General features: G+C 32.4%; 1 protein-coding gene across 5 annotated transcripts in view; it reads right to left on the bottom strand.

The window, feature by feature from the left end:
* The window catches only part of LOC114331522 (protein drumstick), a 131,813-nt gene that overhangs the window by 16,398 nt on the left and 91,478 nt on the right, over nucleotides 1-23,937 (bottom strand). For all 5 annotated transcript variants that reach the window (XR_003652663.2, XR_003652664.2, XM_028281114.2 and 2 more), the window contains exon 2: nucleotides 12,571-13,046. Coding sequence is in view for 3 of the 5 variants with exons in the window: in XM_028281114.2 (XP_028136915.1) it covers nucleotides 12,571-12,791 (221 nt within the window). In the remaining 2 variants the exon portion in view is untranslated. The remainder of the gene's footprint in view (nucleotides 1-12,570; nucleotides 13,047-23,937) is intronic.

Below are 23,937 nucleotides of genomic sequence, written 5' to 3' on the forward strand. Positions count from 1 at the left end.
TATACTTTACCCTGGAAAAGTGTCACATAGATATTTACTTCCAACTTCGTAATATTACGTTACTGTCATTTTGGAACTACTAATGAATTTAGTAGTTCCAAAATGACACAAAATCTAGGCATCGGATAAAAAAGTTTATTTGAAGAAAGTGTATTTATTTGTTCTTCTTAATGGCGCTACAGGCTCGTTTTTTTAATATTGTATTTAATTACAGAGTAATTTCCACATATTAATATATTTTTCAAATTGGGCTCTGTATCGCCATTCTTTATTATATTACGAATACGTGTGCCAAATATCTCGAAAAAATATTCAAAATTACAGCCGCAATCTTGGAACGCGTTTTTGCTACCTGTTGATCGCTACTGTTTCCTCTTAATAACTTTATACAGGGTGTCCCGAAAAGATTGGTCATAAATTATACCACAGATTCTGGGGTCAAAAATAGGTTGATTGAACCTCACTTACCTATATACAATAGTGCACACAAAAAAAGTTACAGCCCTTTGAAGTTACAAAATGAAAATTGATTTTTTTTCATATATCGAAAACTCTCAAAGATTTTTTATTGAAAATTGATATGTGGCATTTTTACGACAGCAATATCTTAAAAAAAAATTAAGTAAAATTTGTGCACCCCATACAAATTTTATGGGGGTTTGGTTCCCTTAACCCCCCCCCAAACTTTTGCGTACGTTCCAATTAAATTATTATTGTGGCACTATTAGTTAAACACATTATTTTTAAAACTTTTTTGCCTCTTAGTACTTTTTCGATAAGCCAGTGTTTATCGAGATATTTTGAATATTTGTCGAATCCACCACATATTTGTATATGGTTAAGTACGGTTATAGAGACCTGTTAATAATCTGAAAATTTATTTATAATTTACATTTTTAGGTATATTTTGAAAAAGAAGCTACATCTCGATAAAAGGTGACTTATGAACAAAATACTAAGAGACAAAAGTTTTAAAAACACTGTGTTTAACTAATGGTACCACAATAATAGTTTAATTGGAACGTACACAAACATTAGGGGGGTTTAAAGGAACAAAACCCCCATAAAATTTTTACGTAAATATATTGAAAAAGAAGCCGCATCTCAATAAAAACTGGCTTATCGAAAAAATATTAAGAGGCAAAAAAGTTTTAAAAACGTTGTGTTTAACTAATGGTACCACAATAATGAATTAATTGGAACGTACACAAAAGTTTGGGGGGGTTTAAGGGAACAAAATCCCCATAAATTTTTTATGGGGTGGACAAATTTCACTATAATTTTGTTTTAAGATGTTCCTGACATGAGAATTATACATGTCCATTTTCAATAAAAAATCTCTAATAGTTTTCGATATATTGAAAAAAATCGATTTTCATTTTGTAACTTCAAAGGGCTGTAACTTTTTTTGTGAGCACATTTGTACTAAGGTAAGTTAGGTTCAATCGAACTATTTTTGACCCCAGAATGTGTGGTATAATTTATGACCATTCTTTTCGGGACACCCTGTATAACAAAGGCTTAGAATTTGTATCTATCGTTTTATGGTAATATTTCTTTCACCCCCACTTAAAGTGGTAGTTTTCACCCCCACGGTAAAAGCGCAAGTTGGCATCGTGTCAACTTTGTTCCTTGAGGTATCCTCTTACTACTCACTAATATTCATGAAAATCAATGGAGGTTCAACGAAATCGGCGGTAAAAACCTTCAGTGACTGCACTAAGTGGATTGAAAGATATTTTCCCTAATTTTGACATTGCTTTGCACATTTATTTGTGCTTCCCAGTTGCCAACGTGTCCGCTGAAAGGTCATTTTCGAAAATGTCAAGAATTAAAAATATTTTTCCATTAAGTATGACGCAAGAACGTGTTAACAATTTGCCGATTTTGTCAAGAACAAATTTTTTTTTGAAAAGTCTTTTTTGAAAAGAAGTTTTTTCAATGAAAAATGACAATTTTTTCTATTATACGTATATAAACATCGTAGTTTAAATCCATTTTTAGTATACTCTTATTTAAATTTTTGCAATTTTTTTTTCTCAAAAATGGTACATGTTTAAAGGCGGCTACTAGAGAATTGCCTAGGGCGTCAATTGATCTAAACGCGGCCCTGAGTATCATATTAGGTATTTTTCGGCGTTTTGCTTCTTACACAATAAAAGATATTCACGTATCCATATTCTTCGTTTTTAATTTATGAATTTTAGCAATTTTTGTTTAAAACTGGCAGTTTAATATAGGTCAATAAATATCAATTTTTGTCTCCCCTGAAAAAGGTTGTTTTTTGAGTTATGGCACTTTTCCTCCTGATGAGCGAAATATTTCCATCGAATTAATAATCTTGTCATGACGACTGATTGTATAACAGAAATCAATAGTTCCTTGTTTTCAAATATTAATCAATATATAAACAGAACAAATACACAAATACCAAATAAAAATGAATCAGCACCAGGTGAATTTATTTAAAAAAACCCAGTAGTCATTTGCACCCTAAACTGAGAAAAATTGGCAAGATAAGATTTTAAGTAAAATTCAAAATTATCTCTGGAAATTTTGTAGATAAGTAAGTACTATTAATCCACTAGAAATATAAATAATCACGTAATCATTAAATAAACACATACATTTTCCTTACAACATAAAGTTTCAGTAAGATTTAAAACATAATTAGTCTTAATGTAACAAAAATTAGCAGTTTTCAGAGACTCTTGTTTACTTTTTAATTTTTTCCTAATATTTCCTGCTTTCTGGCGTTCCAACGAAACTATGATTGCACAGCACCTGAGACTTTACAACCTATATTGTATATTTTTTAGGGATCTTTGACCTTGTGGGACTTCATACACTGCTATCTTAAATATATTTTATGTATATCCTTCGTATTGTCCAGTAAGAACAGTTCTTTAATTTTAACACTATAATTTAATTTTTTTTTAAGCTTTAATATTATTTTGAGTAGCGAGCAGAAGGTTTTACTAACCTTTATGCTTGTTTTTTAGTCTAGATCTAGAATATTGACCCAGTTGACTACTCCCAGTTTCTTTTCCCAATTTCGAATTTTTTCTACGCTGCGACTTTTTGGGATAACGCAGAATGATTTTGGTCCGATAAAAGGCGCACTAGCTCCTTTTTAAAGAAAATTCAGAAATTTCAATGCCAGGAATTTCTTTATGACATAGCACTAAACCACACAACTCATCCATCGGCCGACTCTATTCACTCTCAAGTTTCAATACAAAGCAGCAGATCCACTTTGAATGAAATACTGCTGTGTTGGAAAGATATCGGGCTGGACGAATCCATTAAAGTAGTAACGTCAAAGAGTCAAAGTGAAGTTGCCAGCGAGCAGTGGCGACGCGTGACTTTTTCTAAAGTGTTTCCAAAACCACATGCAAAAAATCTTATTTAAGAAAATGAAGACATGACATCATTTGAAACTATCGAAAAAACAGTTGATGTTTCTAGATGTTTGCAAAATTTTTGATCTTTTTTGGCAACTAATGTTAACAGTTCCCTGTAATTGCCTCGATTGTCAGAGTCGTCGCCCTCAAAATGACCACGAAACGCTAATTCTTGTTTGGCCAAAAAACACACGGTATATATTATATGTAAGTGTGCTAAGGATATACCTATCTATTTTCTTAACAAACTCATTATGTTTAGCAATATTTGCTTTAAAAGCTTGGTTAAGAGAACTTTCGATTCTTGTTTTGCCAAACTGAATGAAAATGGGTATAATCTTACATGTAGGTTACGGAGAAATGTCATGTCTCCTTTTTAAAACTCTAAAATTATTTAAATCGTGAACCTGGTCCACCCATTTTTCTGTAGAAACCAGAAGACATGGCCAACAATACAGTCTATTTTTCTTGCCACCACATAACCAAGGATTTTCACTGTACCAACTAAATTTAAAATATCGAACTACAGTAGAACCCCGCAAATCCGAACTAATTGGGGGACAGCCTGTTCGGATTATCCCAAAAGTTAGCCTAAGAAGCTAACGAAGATGATTTTTAAAAGATTTGGACTACCACCGATCCCTTTATGAAACTTTATCCGCACGTTTATGCCTCCAATATTCTAAAGCTGAAAAATATTTAGATCACTGAAATATTAAATCGCTAACACCAGTAGTTTTGTTTCGTCACGGGACATGGGAATTCGGCCATGTAAATGATTCATTTAATTTGTAATCTGGATATTGATTACACTATGTTTCTCATGTTTCTTATCTTTTTCAATGTTTTAGTTCATAGTATACCATGGGAATTGTGTATTATGCACATTCCTTTATTGATTGTGTTTCGTCTAACTCGACGCTTTTATTCACCCATTAGTGTTGCAGTGTTTAATACTGTAGCTAGCCTCTTACGTAATTATTTTCTCACATAATAAACATGTTTTTAAATTTTTATTTTGAATTTTTAAAAAATTTTTTCACTTTCCGTTGGTTCGGATTTGCCGATAGTTCGGATTTGCGGGGTTCTACTGTACTTTTTTTTATTCCTTTTTTAAATCGTTTAAAATAGGTCTTTCATTTTCAATAATCTTATTTTTTTCTTCAAAATTATACAAGGAGAACTACTTTTCAAGTAGTTGATCGATTACGCAGCGACACTCATCCATGGTTAACTGCACGCACACTTTTTATAGGGACTGTAACCAAATTTAAATCTGGTAACAGGGCTACTGACTGATATAACTACACAGCGCGCTTGCGCTTACGCCGTCGTTCCTTCAAAATTTTCAGACACTAGGCGGTCCCGAGCGACAGCGAGGATATAACTATGGTAACCACAAATGATACTGGTAACAGAGCATAATAAAGTGCAACTGAGTCACATAAACTCGCCAATATTTTTGTGTGTCTACGAGTAGTTGGCTATTTACTGAATTAGGTAGATACTATTAACACATAATATAATAATATATTTCTATTGGTAAAAATATTGGTAAATGGAATTATTCATCGTCATAAAATATTTATTTGCAAGATTTTAAACTGTTACCAATGGTAATGGACGCTTCGCGAGTGCCAGCCAGCTGAACTATCCAATCGACTTATTGTATATGGTAATATTGTATATTTTTTTAAAAACTACAGCAATTTTCTTGATCTCGTTAGTTAAACCTCTGCTGTAGATATCTTTCTCTACAATCTACAAAATGTTTGCAATGGTAGAGGTATTAACGTAAAAAACGACGAAATTTTGTTAGAAAAAGTCGCAACTTTATACAAAAATTATTTTTTTTTTTGATGCAACTACTTAATAAAAAAATATTTATTGCTTCTATTCACAGCCTCTGTAACCAAACATAATAATTTCTTACTCATAAATTAATTTACAAAATATTCAGTGGTTTGTAAATTTTTTATCTGATGCTGTAAGCAACATTTTTGTTGTTTAATATTTGTTAAATATTTTGTAAATTATTTTACTAAAGAAATTACTAAATCCAACATAGTTTTTAAAGAAGTTTAAAGGAAAACTTAAAATATGCTTCAACAAAGTACGTATTTGTATGTGTATGCATTACAATTAGAACTCAGTCCTGATCTAAACAATACCTACAGTACAAAAATCTGTTAACAAAATATAAAATAAACGCAAAATAAACCGAAATAAAATAAGGCTTATATCTGATTTATGGTTCATTAGTTAGTTTCTTGGACACAATTTTTCATTTTGCAAGACAATCTCTAATGCACTGATCTATGGTTTAGAAATGAGGTAAACACAAAATGTGAAGAAATGAAGAAAGCCTTTTTACAGTACAAAACACAATAAGCATGCAACCACTATAAAGGAATCCAAAATGAAATAGGAAAAGGAACACTGCGAGCGTTTCTCAAAAATAGATGAAAGAATGATCAGTGGACAAGGAAAAGAGATGAACGAACTAATAAATACGAGGCACCTTCAGAAGGAAACATGAGCAGAATAGTTTCGATTCCTATTTGCTTAGGTGACATAGGGATCGCAAGAAATAATAAACATTGAAACATACTATCGATGTAATCGATACATCCATCGTCACTAAAACATCGATGTTTCTAAAACGTCCATGTTTTATTAGCCTAACGTATTTTACGTAGGCCTGTAATAAAAAATCCTTTATTTTGATATAGAACCTATACAGTGCGGATCCAGCAGGACCCAACATCGTCAAGAGGGGGGGCCGATTGGCTAAATTTCTATAAAAAATCATTGAATAAATGAAAGTTTTTATAATCTTTATATATAACTTGGTTTGAGAGGGTGGGCGATCTCCCTCATCGCCCACCCCTGGATGCGCCACTGAACCTATTGAACTAAAAATGAGCAGTATTGCGTCCTTTATTTTTGTCCTAAAACAAAATGCAGACCGCCTGTATTTAAGAATTTCAAGATTCCTTATTTTGACGTAACTTGTCAAGTTATGTAAAGAAATACGTCTAACTTCACTTCTATTTATACTATCTGTCATCTGTCATCACATCATCTTGACCTTGCACAAACATCGCTCACTATCGAACCATAGAGGTATATATTAACATAGAGGGAGCCTACCTTCCGCGCTTACTGACGACAAGATCTCATGGACTGGTTTGCTGCATCTCTTTCTAACACATTGTATCGAAAATCTATGATGACATTCAGTGTGAATATAGGCACGGAAGAGGAGGACAACTGTAGCAGCTTTACTATGCGTAAGAGTGAAACAGCACTAATCCAAATAAAAAAGATGGTGTCGTCACTTCGCTCTGAATGACACTCTCTCTATGCTAATATTTAACTCTATGTATCGAACGGTATCCATCGATGGCGATGGTGTCGTCGATGTTATTTATCTAAGCCTGGCATCGATGTTAAAACATCGATGTTTCAAACTTCACCATCGATGTTTTCTAAACATCGATGTTAATTTGCGATCCCTAGGTGACGATAATGAACCACCAATACCAGAACTGACGACAAAAGAGGATATAAACATTGAGGACGAAGTGGTAAAGACATTATTAATAAAATTTAAAAAAATAAATCACCGGGAGAGGCAGAATACCGAACAACGTCCTAACTAAAGTAAGGAGGATCAGATCTGACCACACAATTATTTAAATTAAACTAATCCAAAAAATAATAGAATAAATACAACAGCACGAGAATAGAGATCAAGCAAACACCTCTCTGAAATCAACCTTATAAACAAAAGACTAAACTTATCAATGCAACATGACAGCCCAAAAAGAAGAAGAATTGACAGATGGCTTGACACAAAGAAGAAGAACTTAAATACGATTTCATTATTCATAAAAAGCTACATTTCACATCTAATTCTAATATTAAGTACGATTTCATTAGTCACAAAAAACGAATGTTCCAGCGGAAGCAAGGCACATTCCTCATCTAATATTACACCTGTAACATGATAGTGCAGTAGTAAGAATGTATAATATGATAAACTTATCAATCAAAGTGATAACAAATAAACTCAATGAAATTATAACACTAACAGAAGAACAACAAGGCTTTACATCGGGAAGGTGATGCGCCGACGCTATATTTATAATAATAATAAGTTCAAGAGAAATCACTACAGTACAACTAGCATATTGATGTTTCATGAACCTGAAAAGGGCATTTGACAGGATCAAATTAAAGGACGTTATCCACTAATTGTACCAAAAGGTATACCTCTAGGGTTAATCAAAACTATCGAAAATGTTTATTAGAACCTAGAATAAGACAGGAGGATTTACATAACCCGCCATTTTTCAAGCTGAGCATAGATGAAATAATAAAAAAGTAAGAACAAAAACGATGAAATCTCTCACAGTGAGGATGATTTACACAGTGCAAGTAACGTTGTAGGATGGATTCAGTCAGCCATCCGGAAAAAGGAACAAAATATTTTTCCACCTACCTCTACCGAAAGTATACTTTTCCGGACCTGATTGTAGGGAGCAAAGTTTCACTTTTCCTCCCTAGGGAGGAAAAGTAAAAGTGACGTCATGGTATTTCATTCATGAAATATAACTTATTGACGCCCTGTACAATATCTATTTTCTATTAAGTAAGTATCTATACATTTTAACGTTTATTTAAAAACACTCTGTATTTTGTAGAATGGTAAAAACACTAAATTGTTATTTTAATTTAACAATGTTTACATTAGTAATTTGACTTATATTTGACAGTTGACAGTTATATTGTACCTACTTGTTAGTTTTAGTTCTAATAAATTTTGTTGGTTAGTTAGATAAATAAATTAAGTAAAAATAAAAAAATGACTTGTTATTTGAGGAAGGTGGAAAAACCATATGTATAACTTGGGAGTAAAGTGCCTTTTCCTCCCTAGAATGATTACTGCCCTCCGCTACGCGTCGGGCAGTAAACTTCATTCTCGGGAGGAAAAGTAGCACTTTCCTCCCTTGTTATACAAATAGCTATTACCGAATGCGTGTATGGATGATAATTTTACTTCACACCAAGTTACCTTGGTGTTACTTTCAAACTGTCTAGAAGAGACACAAAAATGTTTTCAACATTTACCACACCGCATAATAATTAGATTGTCTCGAATTTGTCTGACATCGCAAATATATTGGATTCTGGTTTGGATTGGTTTTTTATTTTAACATTGTATGATATAATAATCTGCTGCAGCTAATAAACGAATCGTGTGAATGACAGATGAATTTTACGGTCGTAAAATTTAATGATCTTATAAATCTCCCAGTGTCCCAACAACAATAAATAAACAAGTTAAACCAGTTTTAACATTGAAATTAATGCTTTTTATCTCCTTTTCATAATATTTCACACGTGGATATACTATCCCACTAATAACATTTGTAATTACAGACAACAATTAATGAATTTTTCCCTTTTCTAATTTCTAACGAAGTACGCGACTTACATAATGTAGCAGGAATCGAAAATTAAGTAATGAGATAAAAAATAAAATTAAACAAAATATTAAACAGTTCAAAGAATTTCCGCATACTATTTATGAAAGAAAGTAAATTGAAATTTGAAATAAATTAAAACAGTTGGAAAGAGTAAATGCTGGAAAGGTTCTGGTAATTAGGTTATAGAAAGGACCATCTTAGAAGTTCTAGAAAAACACTAATTTTATAATAAATCGTTTCGGGAAAGAGCTATCTTAGAGGTTCTAAAAAAACCAATTTAATTTGGTTCTAGAAAGGTTAAATTCTGGAATGATTCTGGTAATTATGTTTTAGAAGGCACCATCTTAAAAGTCCTAGAAATATCCTATTAGAGGTTTCAAAGTAACCATATAAAATTTGGTTCTGGAAAGGTTCTGGTAATCAGATTCTGGAAAGAATCATCTTGGAAATTCTACAAAAAATTTTATTAGAGGTTCTAAATAAAGCCTATTAGATTTTGTTCTGAAAAAGTAAATTCTGGAAAGATTCTGATAGTTGGGGTTTGGAAAGAACCATTTTAGAGGTTCTAGAAAAAACCTCGTTATTACTGAGACCAGAAAAAAGGTTGGCTAGAAATCTCCCTAAGCAAAACTTTCAGTGATTTAAGAGACTGTTTGATTTTTATATTCTCGTATTAATGTACAATCTTTGAAAAGGTGGAGGGAGGTTGATAATTAAATAGTACAACGAGTACAAATGGCAACAGAAAAGGGCAAAGGAACTAAAGAAAACAAGAAAAGCCATCAATTTTTTGTATTTTTTGTTAATTCAATATTGGATATAGGTACGCGTATTCCCGACTTTCCCATGCTATTCTGTCTTCTGCACTTTTTGTTAAGTTTGTCTATAATAATATAAGAACATCATCAAAAATTCGAACATCTTCAATGGTCTATTTGACTACATGTCCGACAGTGACCGTCAATATACTTTATTGCATCAGCGTCCTTTATTCTATTTAAAATATCCCAGTTCAACTTCGTAATGCGTGTTATGATGTCTTCTACTAGAGTTCTTCGCCGTATCTCATCATTCCGTATTCTGTTTCTCAAAGCTAGGCCAAGCAAGCTTAGGTCTCCCTAAGTTACTCCCAACAATTAAAAGAAATAGTAATAAAAAGCACAGAAGACAAGAATAAGAAATACAAGGAAATAATTTAAAAGCATTAACTAAGGGAAGAAACCACGAAATTCAAATATAAGGAGGAGTTAGAGGAGGAAATAGACAAAGAAGACGAAATGACAGAAATCGTAGAAGAAGAAAGGGGAACATTTGGAGATGCTATGATAAATGTAGCAAAACTTTTATATGAGACAACAAGAAATAATGGGAAAGGAAAGTGGACACCATGGTGGAATAACGAGGTAAAATTCGAAATAGAAGAAACGCAGAAATGATGGAAATAATACATAAGTATAAGACAAAACGCAAGAAAAATGAGAAAAAGAAAAGCTGAGGAAAGTTGGGAGAAAAAGAGGAAAGTGTAAAGAAAATGTAAAATTATTTTATATACCTAACACTGAAAAACCCAAGAAACGCAACAAATAAATAAAACCATTGATTATAGACACTGACTCCGTGTCTATAATCAATGATAAAACTAAAACAAATATTGAACAAAAACAGAACACTATTAACCGATGGATATAAGAACCGATGACCGAAGAATATAATGAAAAGATCGAGAGAATATTTCCAGAAACTGAAAAGTTTCTGTTGAACGGACAGCAAGGAAAGGCAAAGGATCATAGTAGAAGCTAAGCAAGCAGGAAGAAGAACTAGAGGAAGCCATAGGAAACAATAAAGAGCGATGAAGTTGGTCCAGAAATGTTGAAATATATATGAGAGAAAGGAAAAAAAAAGATTTTTATCGATAAAACGTAAACAATGTAATAAAATATATCCTTTGCCTTCAAAATATAAAAGCTGACATTTTGTCGAATACAATATTTAAGAGATGAAGAAGGAAGTAATAGAAGATTACAACAGATTATAAATTGAACTAGATTACTAGATGAAGCTAGGGAAGAATACGAATCAATCATAATAATGAGTTATAATAAGTAATAATGATTGGAATTCTAGAGTAAAAAAAATCATACTAGAGGGATGAGCCGAGAGAAAAATATGGAGAGGAAACGATAAAGAGAAATGGAATACAGATGATCGAATTCTACAAAATAAATGATCTAATGATTGGGAGCACCTATTGGAACCAAAAAATAGAAGATATGTACACATTAATAGCAGAAGAAAGAAAAATACAATATGTGTATAGTAGGGGAGGAGGGGGTTAGTTGTAACAATTTTCATAAAATCAAATATATCTTGACAGCGATTTTCTCAATTATCACCAATTAAACACTCAAGGCTAGTTTAACTCTTTCTGAATCAAATTGAACTGAAAAAAAGTTAAAAAGTCTGGTATTTTTTAATCAACTAGCGTTTTACCAAAAAAAGTGCATTGTTACAACTTACCCCGCGCTTGGGGCTAGTTGTAACATCTATTGGGGCAGGTTGTAACAGTACGATAATTTGAATTTTTTGGTATATTCCGAAGAAAATAAGAACGTTGCTCCTTTTGAAAGATGTTGCTCGACTTAATAACGTGGCTTCCGGTGTTCTTAAATATAGATGTAGATTTCTACGCATAACATTTTGAATCCAATCTGGAGCAACTCTATAATTTTGATACCAATAAGGAGGAAGTTGCTTAGCACTGAGTTTCACGGTAAATTGGTAAGACAGTTTTCGCATCTTCATGTGAATTAATCTAAAATATATTTCAGCACACGCACAGCCCCGTAGCACACTTTTGTATATTTATTAAAATAACTGTAAAAATATCTTCCTTATCGTAAAATTGTTAAGCAACATCAAAGTATGACTAAATTTAGAAAAGAAATGAACACCGAAAGTTTCATTTCCGTTTAAACAATAGCGATAACCAAAATTTTATAAGTGTCAAATTTTATATTAACTCATCCAATTGAAGCTCGTGCACAAAACTACTATTTGCAACTATGGGAGGATGACTAGCTAGACGGTGTCATTTGCAGGGCGATAAGAGAGTAAGATTGAGCCAGCTAAATTAGTTAAAAACGGTCAAATATCCTATAAAAAAGCCGTATTACTACTTACCCCTGTTACATCAAGCCCCTTGTTCCCCTACATTCGAAAGAATTAACAAAGGCAATACAAAAAATTGAAACAAGCAGAGAAGCGGAAATAGGATCATAGCATAGGCTAGTCATAGTAGAATGTAAAACCAGGAAGAAAAGAAGGTAAAACTGAGTACAGAAAATAGCAATATACAAACCAAAGAAGAGAGAAGTACAAGAAAAATACCAATGCGAGACAAGAAGAGTATCAAAAATTGGACAAAAGAAAATGTTGTCATTTCCGTACTTGTCTAAAAAATTTAAGAGAAGAAAAAGTCAAATTTTAAAACTGTAAAAAGAACTTTTCCAAATGAAATGTTTACCTGTGAATAATATATACACCGAGACAACTAATTTGAATATTTAACCTACACAGTAAGTTTTCGTAAAATGTAGCATATTTTAAATTATCCTTTAAAACCAATAAATATATTGAAAACATTTGAAAAAAAAAAGAAAGTTGTGACTCACCTGTGTTGTTTGAGGTTGTCCTGCCGTTTAAAACTCTTCCCGCAAATTTCGCAACTGAAAGTTACCTCTGGACTCTTGTGCGTCCTCTCGTGAATCATGAGGTTGTACGGCTTCGTAAACCTCCTTTGGCAATACTTGCAGACGAACTCGCACTTGGACCTCATCTTTCTCCTGAACTGACCTCCACTGACGTCGTTGTCAATCTGCATAATGGCAAACATCTTGGCTTTTTATCTTTATAACCTGTTTGCTGAACGATAATAATCTGATAATCTCAATCTTTATCCCAGAAAACGATGAGTTAACTAGGATGTGAACACGTAAGTGGTTTTGTTACTCTCACTATTTGTAATTTTTGTGTTTGTTTTATTATTAGGCGGTTGATCAATCGGAATCACCTCAAATCACGATTATTTTAAGATGTAATAGTATTGCGTAGTAATCAGGCAGCAGAGAAGAATCCGGTGTGATAGAACCTGCAAAGAATTTAATTGCTATTAGAAAGACAATTACATGAAACAATGGGATTTTTAAATTTAACTTTGCATACATTAAAATATGATCATTATTGCTGTGTCATTGTATAAAGGTCACAATACCTATGTGTATTTTTCAATATGGAAAATTGATCTTCTGCTTGTGACTGTGAGTTATGTTCTAAGGACATTCTTAATTATAATGATCAACTAAATTTATCAATAATTGATAAATTATTACTGTATATATACAGTAATTATTACTGTATGCTATAGGCCAAGTTCTTGCAGTTCAATGAGAATTCACAAGAATGAATTTTTTTTGAAATCTACATTTTCCGTTTGAAAATGTTACCTTTCGTTTCTGTTTTCATAAATTTTTTGTTTTTCTTCATATATTTATATACTTTTTATTTTTCTGCGATATTTCAATAACAGAAAATTTTCACCAGGTAGAGTCCTTCTCCTCTATCTTTTCTCCTCCGAATTTATTTGACTATTGCTGTCGTATTATCTCTCTCCTGCACGTGTTGTTTTGCTTCGGAGAAGTAACCAGTCATGTCCTTTATTTGGCCCGACCAGCGTATTGGAGATCTTCCTCTAGATCTTCTGCCCATTACGTTGCCATCAACTACTATCAGTCGTTCCATGTCTTCTCTTCTTCTAGATACATGTCCAAAATATCTCAGTATATTTTGGTTGATATCTGTGGTGAGTCTAGTTTTTTTGGTTATATTCTGCTAGTATTGCTGCTTTTTTGTACGATGTGCGATCCATGGTAAGCGCAATATTCTACGGCAGACCCACATTTTCAAATGTCATTATACGCTTCAAATCGTCTATTTTGATGGTCCAAGTTTCTGAAGCGTATGTGGCGATAGGAAATATTAATACTCGAACAGGGCGTAATTTTTTGTTTTTTGTAATGTCAGTATTCTTCTATATTTTTGTGAGTTTGGCTGTTGCCGATCTGGCCTTTGTGATGCGTCAACGGATCTCGTCTTCAAATCCTCCACTGTTAGTAATAACGGAGCCTAAGTATGTAATTAAATTGTCTGACTACTTCGTAATCTCGCACCAGTTAGCACCTTGACCATTTTAAAGCTCTATTTCAAAAAATTTACAGAAAGATATTCATTATATTATACTGGGTTGGGATAAAGTATGGAACCAAGCAAATATCTTTGAAACGAAAAGAACAATATTTATGAAACTTGGCATGCAAGTACAGTGACGCAAAAGGCATCTGATGCCATATTTTTTGTTGCACTTTCGGTTTCACCGGAAATACCCTTAACTTATTTAATTTAAATGGGACACCCTGTATATTTTTGCGAATTTTAAAAGAACTTGTCATTTTTAATTCATACATATCAAATTTGGTAGAAAAAAAATTGTTAAAAAGTGTTTGTAGATAATTTTTTGTATTAATACAACGTAGTAGAAAATAAACGAGTACCATCTATACTGTAGACTAAAATTGTTGTTTACATGCACTGTATGACTTATTTGAATTTAGTATAGTAGGCAAAACTGTTACTGAACTAATTGACAGAAATAAGTTGTATTAAAAATGGTTCATTTAAGTGAAAAACAAACGTATTGAAATATTAATGATAATTGATTATGGTGAATTTTCATTTTTTGGAAGTGAATTTTCCAAATCGATGGATTGGACGTAGAGTATTCATAGAGTGCCCCGTTTGTTCTCCGGACCTCAACCCGTTAGATTTTTTTTCTTTGGGGGTTGTCTAAAATCATGTGTTTACGTTAGGCGACCAACATGCTTGCACGATTTGAGACAAGGAATAATTGATGAATGTGAATACGTGTAGAAATCTTGCAAAAAGTGACTCACGAATTTATTTATAGGCTTGCAAGTTGTCAGGAGGTGAACAGCAAATATTTTCAACATTTGAAATTATTTTTTTTATTTTTAATATCATTGGTTTAACGTAAATAAATTAACCTATTTTTTAACTGTAAAGAGATTTATTTCTTGTTTTAATAGTTTTTTCTTCCAAACTTAGTACGTATGAATTAAAAATAACAAGTTCTTTTAAAATCTGCAAAAATATACAGGGTGTCCTATTTAAAGTAAATAAGTTAAGGTTATTTCCGGTGAAACCGGAAGTGTAGTAGTAACAAAAAATATGCATTTTAAAACTATTCGACGTATCCTTTTCATACTTGGCAGAAAGTGCGACTACTAGACACCCTACTAAATAATGATAAACAAACTTTTCTAGGTACTACCAAAGGCGTACGACAGGAGATGGTGAATGGTTGACCCTTCTCAACGTTGACCATTCTACGCCACTGGAGGAATAACTATTTTAGTGCCATTTTTAGATTCTCCAATACTTTCCACGTAAATAATATGCTATTCATTGGTAGCGATAAAGTCGTTAGTTTTCGAGATATTTGAAGTTAAATATGAAACGGCACAGTTATTTTGATTAATTTATGATATGATTCATGTGATTAAAATTTAAAAATTATTTGTAATCAGTACTTTAAAACTATTTGGCGTATTCTTATCATACTTGGCAGAAAGTATAGGTTCTGTACACCCTACTAAATTAAGATAAATAAATGTTTCTAGCTACTACCAGAGGCGTACGACAGGAGATAGTGGCTTGTTGAACCTTCCCAAATTCTACGCCACTGACGAAATTGCTATTTTAGTGTAATTTTTTGATTTTGCAATACTTTTTATGTAAATAATATACTCTTCATTCGTAACAATAAAATTATTAGTTTTTGAGATATTTGAAATTAAAAACGAAGCGAAACAATACATTAATCAAAATAACCGTGTCGTTTCATTTTTAACTTCAAAGATCTCGAAAACTAATGACTTTATCGTTACGAATGTGGAGTATATTATTTTCATAGAAAGTATTGGAGAATCCAAAAATTGAACTAAAATAGCGATTTCACCAGTGGCGTAGAATTTGGAAAGGGTCAACCATTCACTTTTCCCCGTCGTACGCCTCTGGTAATAACCAGAAACGTTTGTTTAACATAATTTAGTAGTCTGTATAGTACCTATACTTCTTGCCAAGTATGAAAAGGATACGTCGAATAGTTTTAAAATGCTGGGCAAAAATAGTTTTTAAATTTTTAAGTAAAACACCCTGTAACTCAGTAAGGAGCCACATTTTATTTGAGTGTTTTAGGTTAAATCTTCGTATTTTGTGCTAAGGTTTCTCCAGTTACTATATGGACAATTATTAATCAAACACCCTGTATAATTGACACCCAACATGCTAAAATGCTCTGAATGTAACATTCCTTTAATTAAGACCACATTGTAAACACTTTAGCCTTTTTAATTTAAAAAGATTTTTCCGGCTGATAATGGCAAATCATAAATAACAAATTTCATCTAGTCATTAGAGGAGTCACAGTTATCCCACGTCTAGGAACCGGCCACCTCATCGGGTTTTATCTTGTGCGTTACCGTTTGTCGTTTTTTATATAATTAATCGACCCATCGTCATATTTATTCACGATATTCGCAATTCAATTGTTTGTAGAAAAGAAAATTAATGCCCAGTAATGATGTAACAGGCGGTGAGATACATCACGGCCGTGTAGGTGTGGGTGTGCTCTCTAGAGAAAGTTTTTAATTATATGTGAGACTTCAGACGTTCATGGACTGTCGAAAGGGTAATAGTATGGTCATTTCGGGATCAGACACTGCATTTTTAAATTCTCTGTAATATGTTTACATATTTAACAATCATAACATTTTGCAATATTTATATTATAGAATGTTGGGTATAGAGATGGGTTCCTATTTTCTTTATATCAATTGTCCAAAATGTATTTAATCTTCATCAATCACCATCATCACTTGCATTACAACTATTCGTGAGTTGTGCCACGTTTATTATTGCCTTTCATATTTGTTGGTCTCTATTTTACATTGTCTCACTCCTATTTTCTCCAGATTCATCCTGACTAAATGTTTCCCCTTTTTCAAGGCTATCCCAAAGACCTTCTTACATCTGCCATCTTAGTCTATTGAACTGTATATACCTCACTAGATTTTTTTGAAGTTATACTTCTTTAGGCGCGTTGGGAGTAAATTTATATGTGCGCGGTCTCATCAAAAGTCTTGGTCTTGAGCGCAGCTCAAACGTTATACGGGCTCTGATTGGGAAATTACAATGACCTGTCAACAATTGTTCAATAATATGTCGGTTATGGGTAAACAAATGTTGTGTATATTAGTTTTTATTGTTGTGAGGACAGAGAAAAAAGCAAGTTTATAATTGTAGTGACTTTTTAAATAGTTTTTAAAACCAACAGCTACGTAATTATTGTAAATGTTTCAGTATTGTAATAAAAAATGCATAGGTACTTACCTATTTGGAAAATGTATGTACCTCTCTAGTAGGTAATGCTTTGATTTACATAAATTGATTACCAACATAATTTCTACTAATCTTCATCTAATATATTGTTTTCTTACTCTATGTTTTGTTGTATTTTAATTAATATTTTAATTCCACAAAAATCAAACTAATTTGATTAAATTCAGAACTGTCAAACAGTAAAACGTTCAGTTGGCCCATCTTCGCACATGACAGGTACGTGTAGGTGGCAAAATGAGTAGAGGCTTCGACTTCAAATCCTAAGCACCCGAATAAACGCGGGTTCGAACCCCAATGCAAAATTTTATTTTTTTATTTTGTTTTTATTTTTTTTATGTGTTTTATGATTGTAAGTATATTATTTGTTCTACAATTTTTTTTTTCAGAAAATGTGTATTTAGTTAAAATTTTTGCTAACCATTATTGTTCAGAAATCATTTCATTGTGGCATTTGTGGTGGTGTTTATGTGTGTTTTATTCTTTTATTTTTTATTTTTGGTATGGTTTTAATAAAAATTTTTGGAAAGTAGGAAGTATTAAAATTAGTTTAATATTCAAATAAAATATAAATGAACTGTTTAAAGTACATATTAATTTCATTGGAATCTATAATAGAAGTATAACTTCTTACATGCGTACAAAGTACACACACATTCTTTTTTTTTTCGAAAAGAGGCTCTAACTCGTTGTTGTGTCTGCGCCTCCATTCTTTTGTCACGCTATCTCTGCAAGGGCCATATATTCTTCTTCTTCTAATGGCGCTACAACCCTTTGTGTGTTTTGGCCTGCTTAACAATGTTCTTCCATTCTGCCCTGTCGGATACTTTCCTTCACCACTGCCTGATGTTCATGGTTTTAAGTTTCGCCTCTACGTCGTCTATCCATCTTTTACGGGGCCTTCCTCTTGTTCTATTTCCTTGGGGCTTCCATCTCTGGATTACTTTTACATACTACTTAAAGGAATTTATGTACCCACACCAGCAATTTATTTACTTGTTTTTTCGTTGGCGTCCATTTTTGGCTTCCATACGTGACTGCTGATCATATTATAAGTTTTTATATCTAGTTTATTGCACCTCGTGAGAGAAGTCTTGATCTCATTAGATGTTGCATTGGAAATACAGATCTGTCTCCCTTCATTATTCGTGTTTCATTTGTTTCGTATGTAACATTTTGCCTTATTCGCCGTTGTGTTGTTTCTAAACGACTATGTATTATTGTGTTTTATCTTCATTTACTTTTAGACCGATATTTAATTCACATTTGTTATTACACCGCTTCTTCTCATGTAGGTACTCCATTTCAGTTGCTATAATTCTGGACCTGTTTGTTTTATTTGTTACCCAATTCTCTTCTCCGTAGGTAAGTCATTACACTACGTAGCAGCAAGATATTATATATTCTCTTCTTTGTATTTCTGATCTGTCTATCCCACAGACCGTATTCATTTGTTTGATACATGTTCTTGTCTGTGCTTATCTACTGGTTATCCCTTGCTCAGTGGTTCCATTCGTTAAGATTATGCATTCCAAGTATTTGAATTTTCACTGCCCTTAATTTCCCTGTCTTCATCCATTTTCAAATTTCTCACTGGTTCTTGTTTTTTTTTTGTTAAGTGTTCGCTCTTTTGTGGCTTCATTGCCATTCTACTTTTTGTGTGTTCTTCTTGGTCATCAATTCATCAGTTGTATTCTACCATTATGTATGACCTACGGGATGGAGACCATGACACTTACAGACTTATCAGCCAATATATTAATAACAACACAGAGGGTCATCTAACGAGCTACGTTAAGGTACGTACCCATACGTAGGTGCTTCGTGCTATAGCAGCATAGTGGATACGTTACGTTGGTGCTCTCCGCTCGGCGCTTACCCTCTTTGATTCAACCGGTTTGCGGTTTATATGTAGGGAAGCGCATGCCGTATCCATTTGAGCAGCTACACCGAGCGCGGAGCACCCAAGTATGGATACGTACCTTTAGGAGTTTCTCTGAGAGAACAGAATTATACGAAATGAGGATGTGCGAAGCAGCAGGATGAAGGTGGAATATGTAGTTGGAAGAATTGGGCAAATGGAATGGAGCTGGGACACGTGGCAAGACAAAATAACGAAAGATGGATGAGAAACATTGTACATTGAAGACCACGTGAGCAAAGTAGTAATAGAAAAAGTCCACAGAGAAGGTAGCTAGCCTATATCAAAACAAAAGTGTGGAAAAGCTGGCATCAAATAGCACAAAACACAAAAGAGTGAAGGACTCATGGGGAGGCTTTTGTCCAGGATGCAAACAGGCTGAAGAAAAAGACACACATTTCACACCCATTGCAGACATTTTTATCTTTGTATGTGTCAAACAACATGCTGGGCTTTGTTATGTTATTATACATGATAATAATTTTAAAAAATACTGCCTTTAATAATGTCACAGTCAGACCTCTACATTGACTGCACTATTAAATTAACCGTCGACAAGGTAAGCAAAAGCCTATCGTAATTTTTAAATTGATTTAAATCAAACCGTTGTAATTAAGCGCTATAAACATGGTTTATTTATGCTAAAGGTGAGATGATTTTAGGGCTGGATTATCTCAAACTAAAATCAACTTTTCTAACAATGTTGAATATTTTATATTTTGAAGGTTGCTAGTTTTGATTACAGAATGAGAGGGGCTAGCGATTTTAAGGTCATAACACAACAGTACATAACAAAAAGTATTTTTTGTATTCTATATAAGAACTATTATCGGATAATTTAATTGAAATGGAAACATCTGTTGATTTAAAATTAAAAATAATTATTGGACAGTACTATACAGGGTATAGGACATTATTGTTGAAAAAAACTAGCGACGGCGGGTCAATTTTTATTAAAGGGACACATTTTTCCGTTAGTTTGGAGTATTTTTTAATGACAATAGGGGTCAAATAAGATATCGTTTGAAAGCCCTTGGAATTCTCTATACATTAATCTTTAAATTTTTAATTTCGTTCCAGTACTTTATTTTATTTATTAGGAAAAAAATAAATGCTGAAATTAACATTTTTAGCTGGTTCCTTATTTCTTTGTTGACCAAATGGTGAAACTGATGACCTCCGCGTCCGTACAATGATAAAAGTTTATTCGAAACGTTTTTCTACATTCCGAAGTATTTGAGGAGTGATTCGAAGATACGGGACTCTAAAGATACGGGTGATGTTTTATAGATTATTGTTTTTAGGTGACCCTATACAAAAATCCAGAAGAGACAAATCTGGTTACCGAGGAGGCCATTTGATACTGCGTCTCCTCCCAATCCAATGCTGTGGAAAACTTCTGTCTAAATATTGACGCACCAGTAAAGCATAATACGGAGAAGCACCGTCCGGTTGAGAAATCAAATGATCTTCATCATGTTTTTGATCATTTTCAATATTATCAGTGAAGGAAAACTTAACCACGTGATCCAGCAACTTTACCACGTGAAAAAAATGATAGTACCAGCCGATTACCGAAAACACCAGCCATACATTTAATTTTTGGAGTTGCTGTATATGCATACAAGAAAATCCTTTCATATTATGTTCTTTATGTTGTTATATCATAACCCTTACCTAGTGTGACAAATGTGACAAAAACAAAAGTTAGGCAAAGAAAGAAATTAAAATCTAAACCATTACCGTACTAAATCAACTATTTAAGTAATTAAGTAGGTAAAGATCATTTAAAGTTAAAAAATATTTTTAAAGAAGTGAAATAAGGTATTAAACCGAATTTAAAAATGTAAGTGTACCTATACTAGTGTATAGAGAATTACAAGGGCTTTAAAATGATATCTTATTTACCCCATTGCCATTAAAAAATGTTGGGGTGATTCTTAACCTTTAATCAAAAATTGACCTATCTAAGTTTTTCAAAAATGTCGTAGTTCCTGTTGTAAGGGCCTCTGTTTCGTTTTCATCCTGCCACTCTTTATAAAATTTCATTACTATATATGTTTTAACTGTAGATTTACCTTAACAAGAATACTATGGCCCTATTTAATTAAAATATGCAACGCATGACTCAAATAAAAAGTTGCTTAAATGTCCTTATTATAAATTATATTTGAACGTTCTCAGAAATTACTTGTAGATGAATCATAGTGAGAGTTTCCTCTTCGTCATCTTAAGAGATTGCGATGCCGTTTTATTTTTGGTTTTGTGGGAATCTTATATAATATATTGCTACTAGTTTTATTATTAATTATAATAAATTACTCATAAACGTTTTAATGCCATCAGGTTATTCATATTGGGGACATCTCGGTTAAAATATTTGTACTGCATACAAAAGATATTATATTTTTATCAATTTGTTTTTCTCTCTTGTTGTATATTTTTCCTCTTTACCTTTCTATCTATTTTATTTTTTTATATCCTTTTCCTTTAATTTATTCTTTTGCATGTATCGCTATTCCGGCTAATATTAATTTGTTTTTTTCTTGCTTATTATTTAAATTTTTTCTGTTCTTTGCAGTTTTGCTTCCTTTATATTAGGTAATATATAGTTCGTCCGCTATAACTTTTCCTATGCGACACGATTAATTTTCAAACAAATTAAGTCAAAACATAAAGTGAAACGAACGTCGATGTGTATGTACATTTTCTATACGATAGTTGTTTATTATTTATCTCGTCTGTTTTTGATGTAGGTATACTTTTTCTATCCGTAAATATTTTGCTTGCATATACTGTTATTAAAAAGTAGATATAATAAAAGTTATATAAAAGTATAACAATTCTAAAAAGCAGGAATATTGTGGAATTATGAGATGAGTGATGAATGATACCAGAAGAAAATGCTATACCATTATACAAATAACATGAAAAAATAAAAAGGTTGAAATCATGAAATCAGTAAGCCTTTGACCCTATAAATAGACCCTCTTACTATTGATGCCATGAAGCCACGAACAGTTCACCAAATAAGAGCGGTGTCCAAAATGAAGGCATGTTGCAAATAATGCTTGAAATTTTGTGAAGACACGATGATGAGCAAAATAAAAATAATCTGCGCAGAGAGCAAAAAGAGACTTTGAGTTGTATCAGAGAGTTCAAAGAGAAGAATATGTAATAAGAGAAAGGACTCAAGAAGCAAATGATAAAATAAAACAAATTAGAGAGACAAAAGAAAAAAATAACAGAATAGTTAAAGGCTTAATTACGGAGACAATCGATAACAAGGATACTTAGCACAAATTAGAACAATTCATTGAAACAAATCTTCAGGTAAAAATTAAACCTCGCGAAGAAAGTAAAATTGGTATCAAAATATTTCTCGTAGAAATGGAAAATATAACAAATAAAAAGTATGTACTGAAGAATAAAAGTAAACTCAAACACATAACAGGACAAAACATAAATATAGAATCTGACATGACAAAAACGGAAAGAAAGATACAGACACTAATTAGGAAAATAGCAAAGAAAGAAAAAGATAATTAAAATACAACAAAAAGAAGATACATGAGCCTAAATATTATCGGCAAAGAATTGAAATGGGATAAAGATACTGGTAAACTGACCGAAAGATCACAAACGCACCGAGAGAGGACGCTCAAAAACTAATACGGAATGGAATTCAGAGATGATACCTATAATTATGACGACTAGGCCAAAAGACATGTAAACAGAAAACGTTAAAGAGAATAACAAAATAAGACACTCAGAAGAAAAAAGGAACGTAATAGGAGGATAAGAATAATGTCCAATAAAATCAGATTCTGAAATGAAATAGACATTTTAACTCTGCAGGAAATACGATGGAAGGATCAAGGGAAAATTGAGAAAAATAATTTTACTAATATGTACTATTCGGGAGAAAACAATGAGGAGAAATATGGGACAGCCTTTATGGTGACTAGAAGACTGAGAAAAAAAGGAGTTTAATTCAAAACAGTTAATGGAAGGATGTCTTATTTCAGAATAGAGAAAAAACAAGCAATACTAAACTGCTACACGCCTGCAGAAGAAGGAACCCAAGAGAAAAAGTAGCATTTTATTACATTCTAGAAGAAACCTGTGAAAAGATACCCAGAAATAACATCTTAAAAATATTAGAGTTATAATTATTGAAAGATAATTATAAATAAGTTTCTTATAGCTGGCAAAAGATGCAACATCATATGGTAATTCCAAAATATTATTATGAAAAACAACATATGTATTCAGGGTGTAACAAAAATACAGGTCATAAATTAAATCACATATTATGGGACCAAAAATAGTTCGAATGAACCTAACTTATCTTAGTACAAATATGCACAAAAAAATGTTACAGCCCTTTGTGGCATTTATATGACAGGAACATCTTAAAGAAAAAAATATAGTGAAATTTGTGCACCACATAAAAATTTTATGGGGGTTTTGTTCCCTTAAACCCCCCCAAATTTTTGTGTACGTCTCAATTAAATTATTATTGTGGTACCATTAGTTAAATTCAATATTCTTAAAACATTTTTCGCTTCCAAGTATTTTTTCGATA

This window comes from Diabrotica virgifera, chromosome 7 (assembly GCF_917563875.1).
Source record: "Diabrotica virgifera virgifera chromosome 7, PGI_DIABVI_V3a".
In the NCBI taxonomy this organism is placed as follows: domain Eukaryota; kingdom Metazoa; phylum Arthropoda; class Insecta; order Coleoptera; family Chrysomelidae; genus Diabrotica; species Diabrotica virgifera.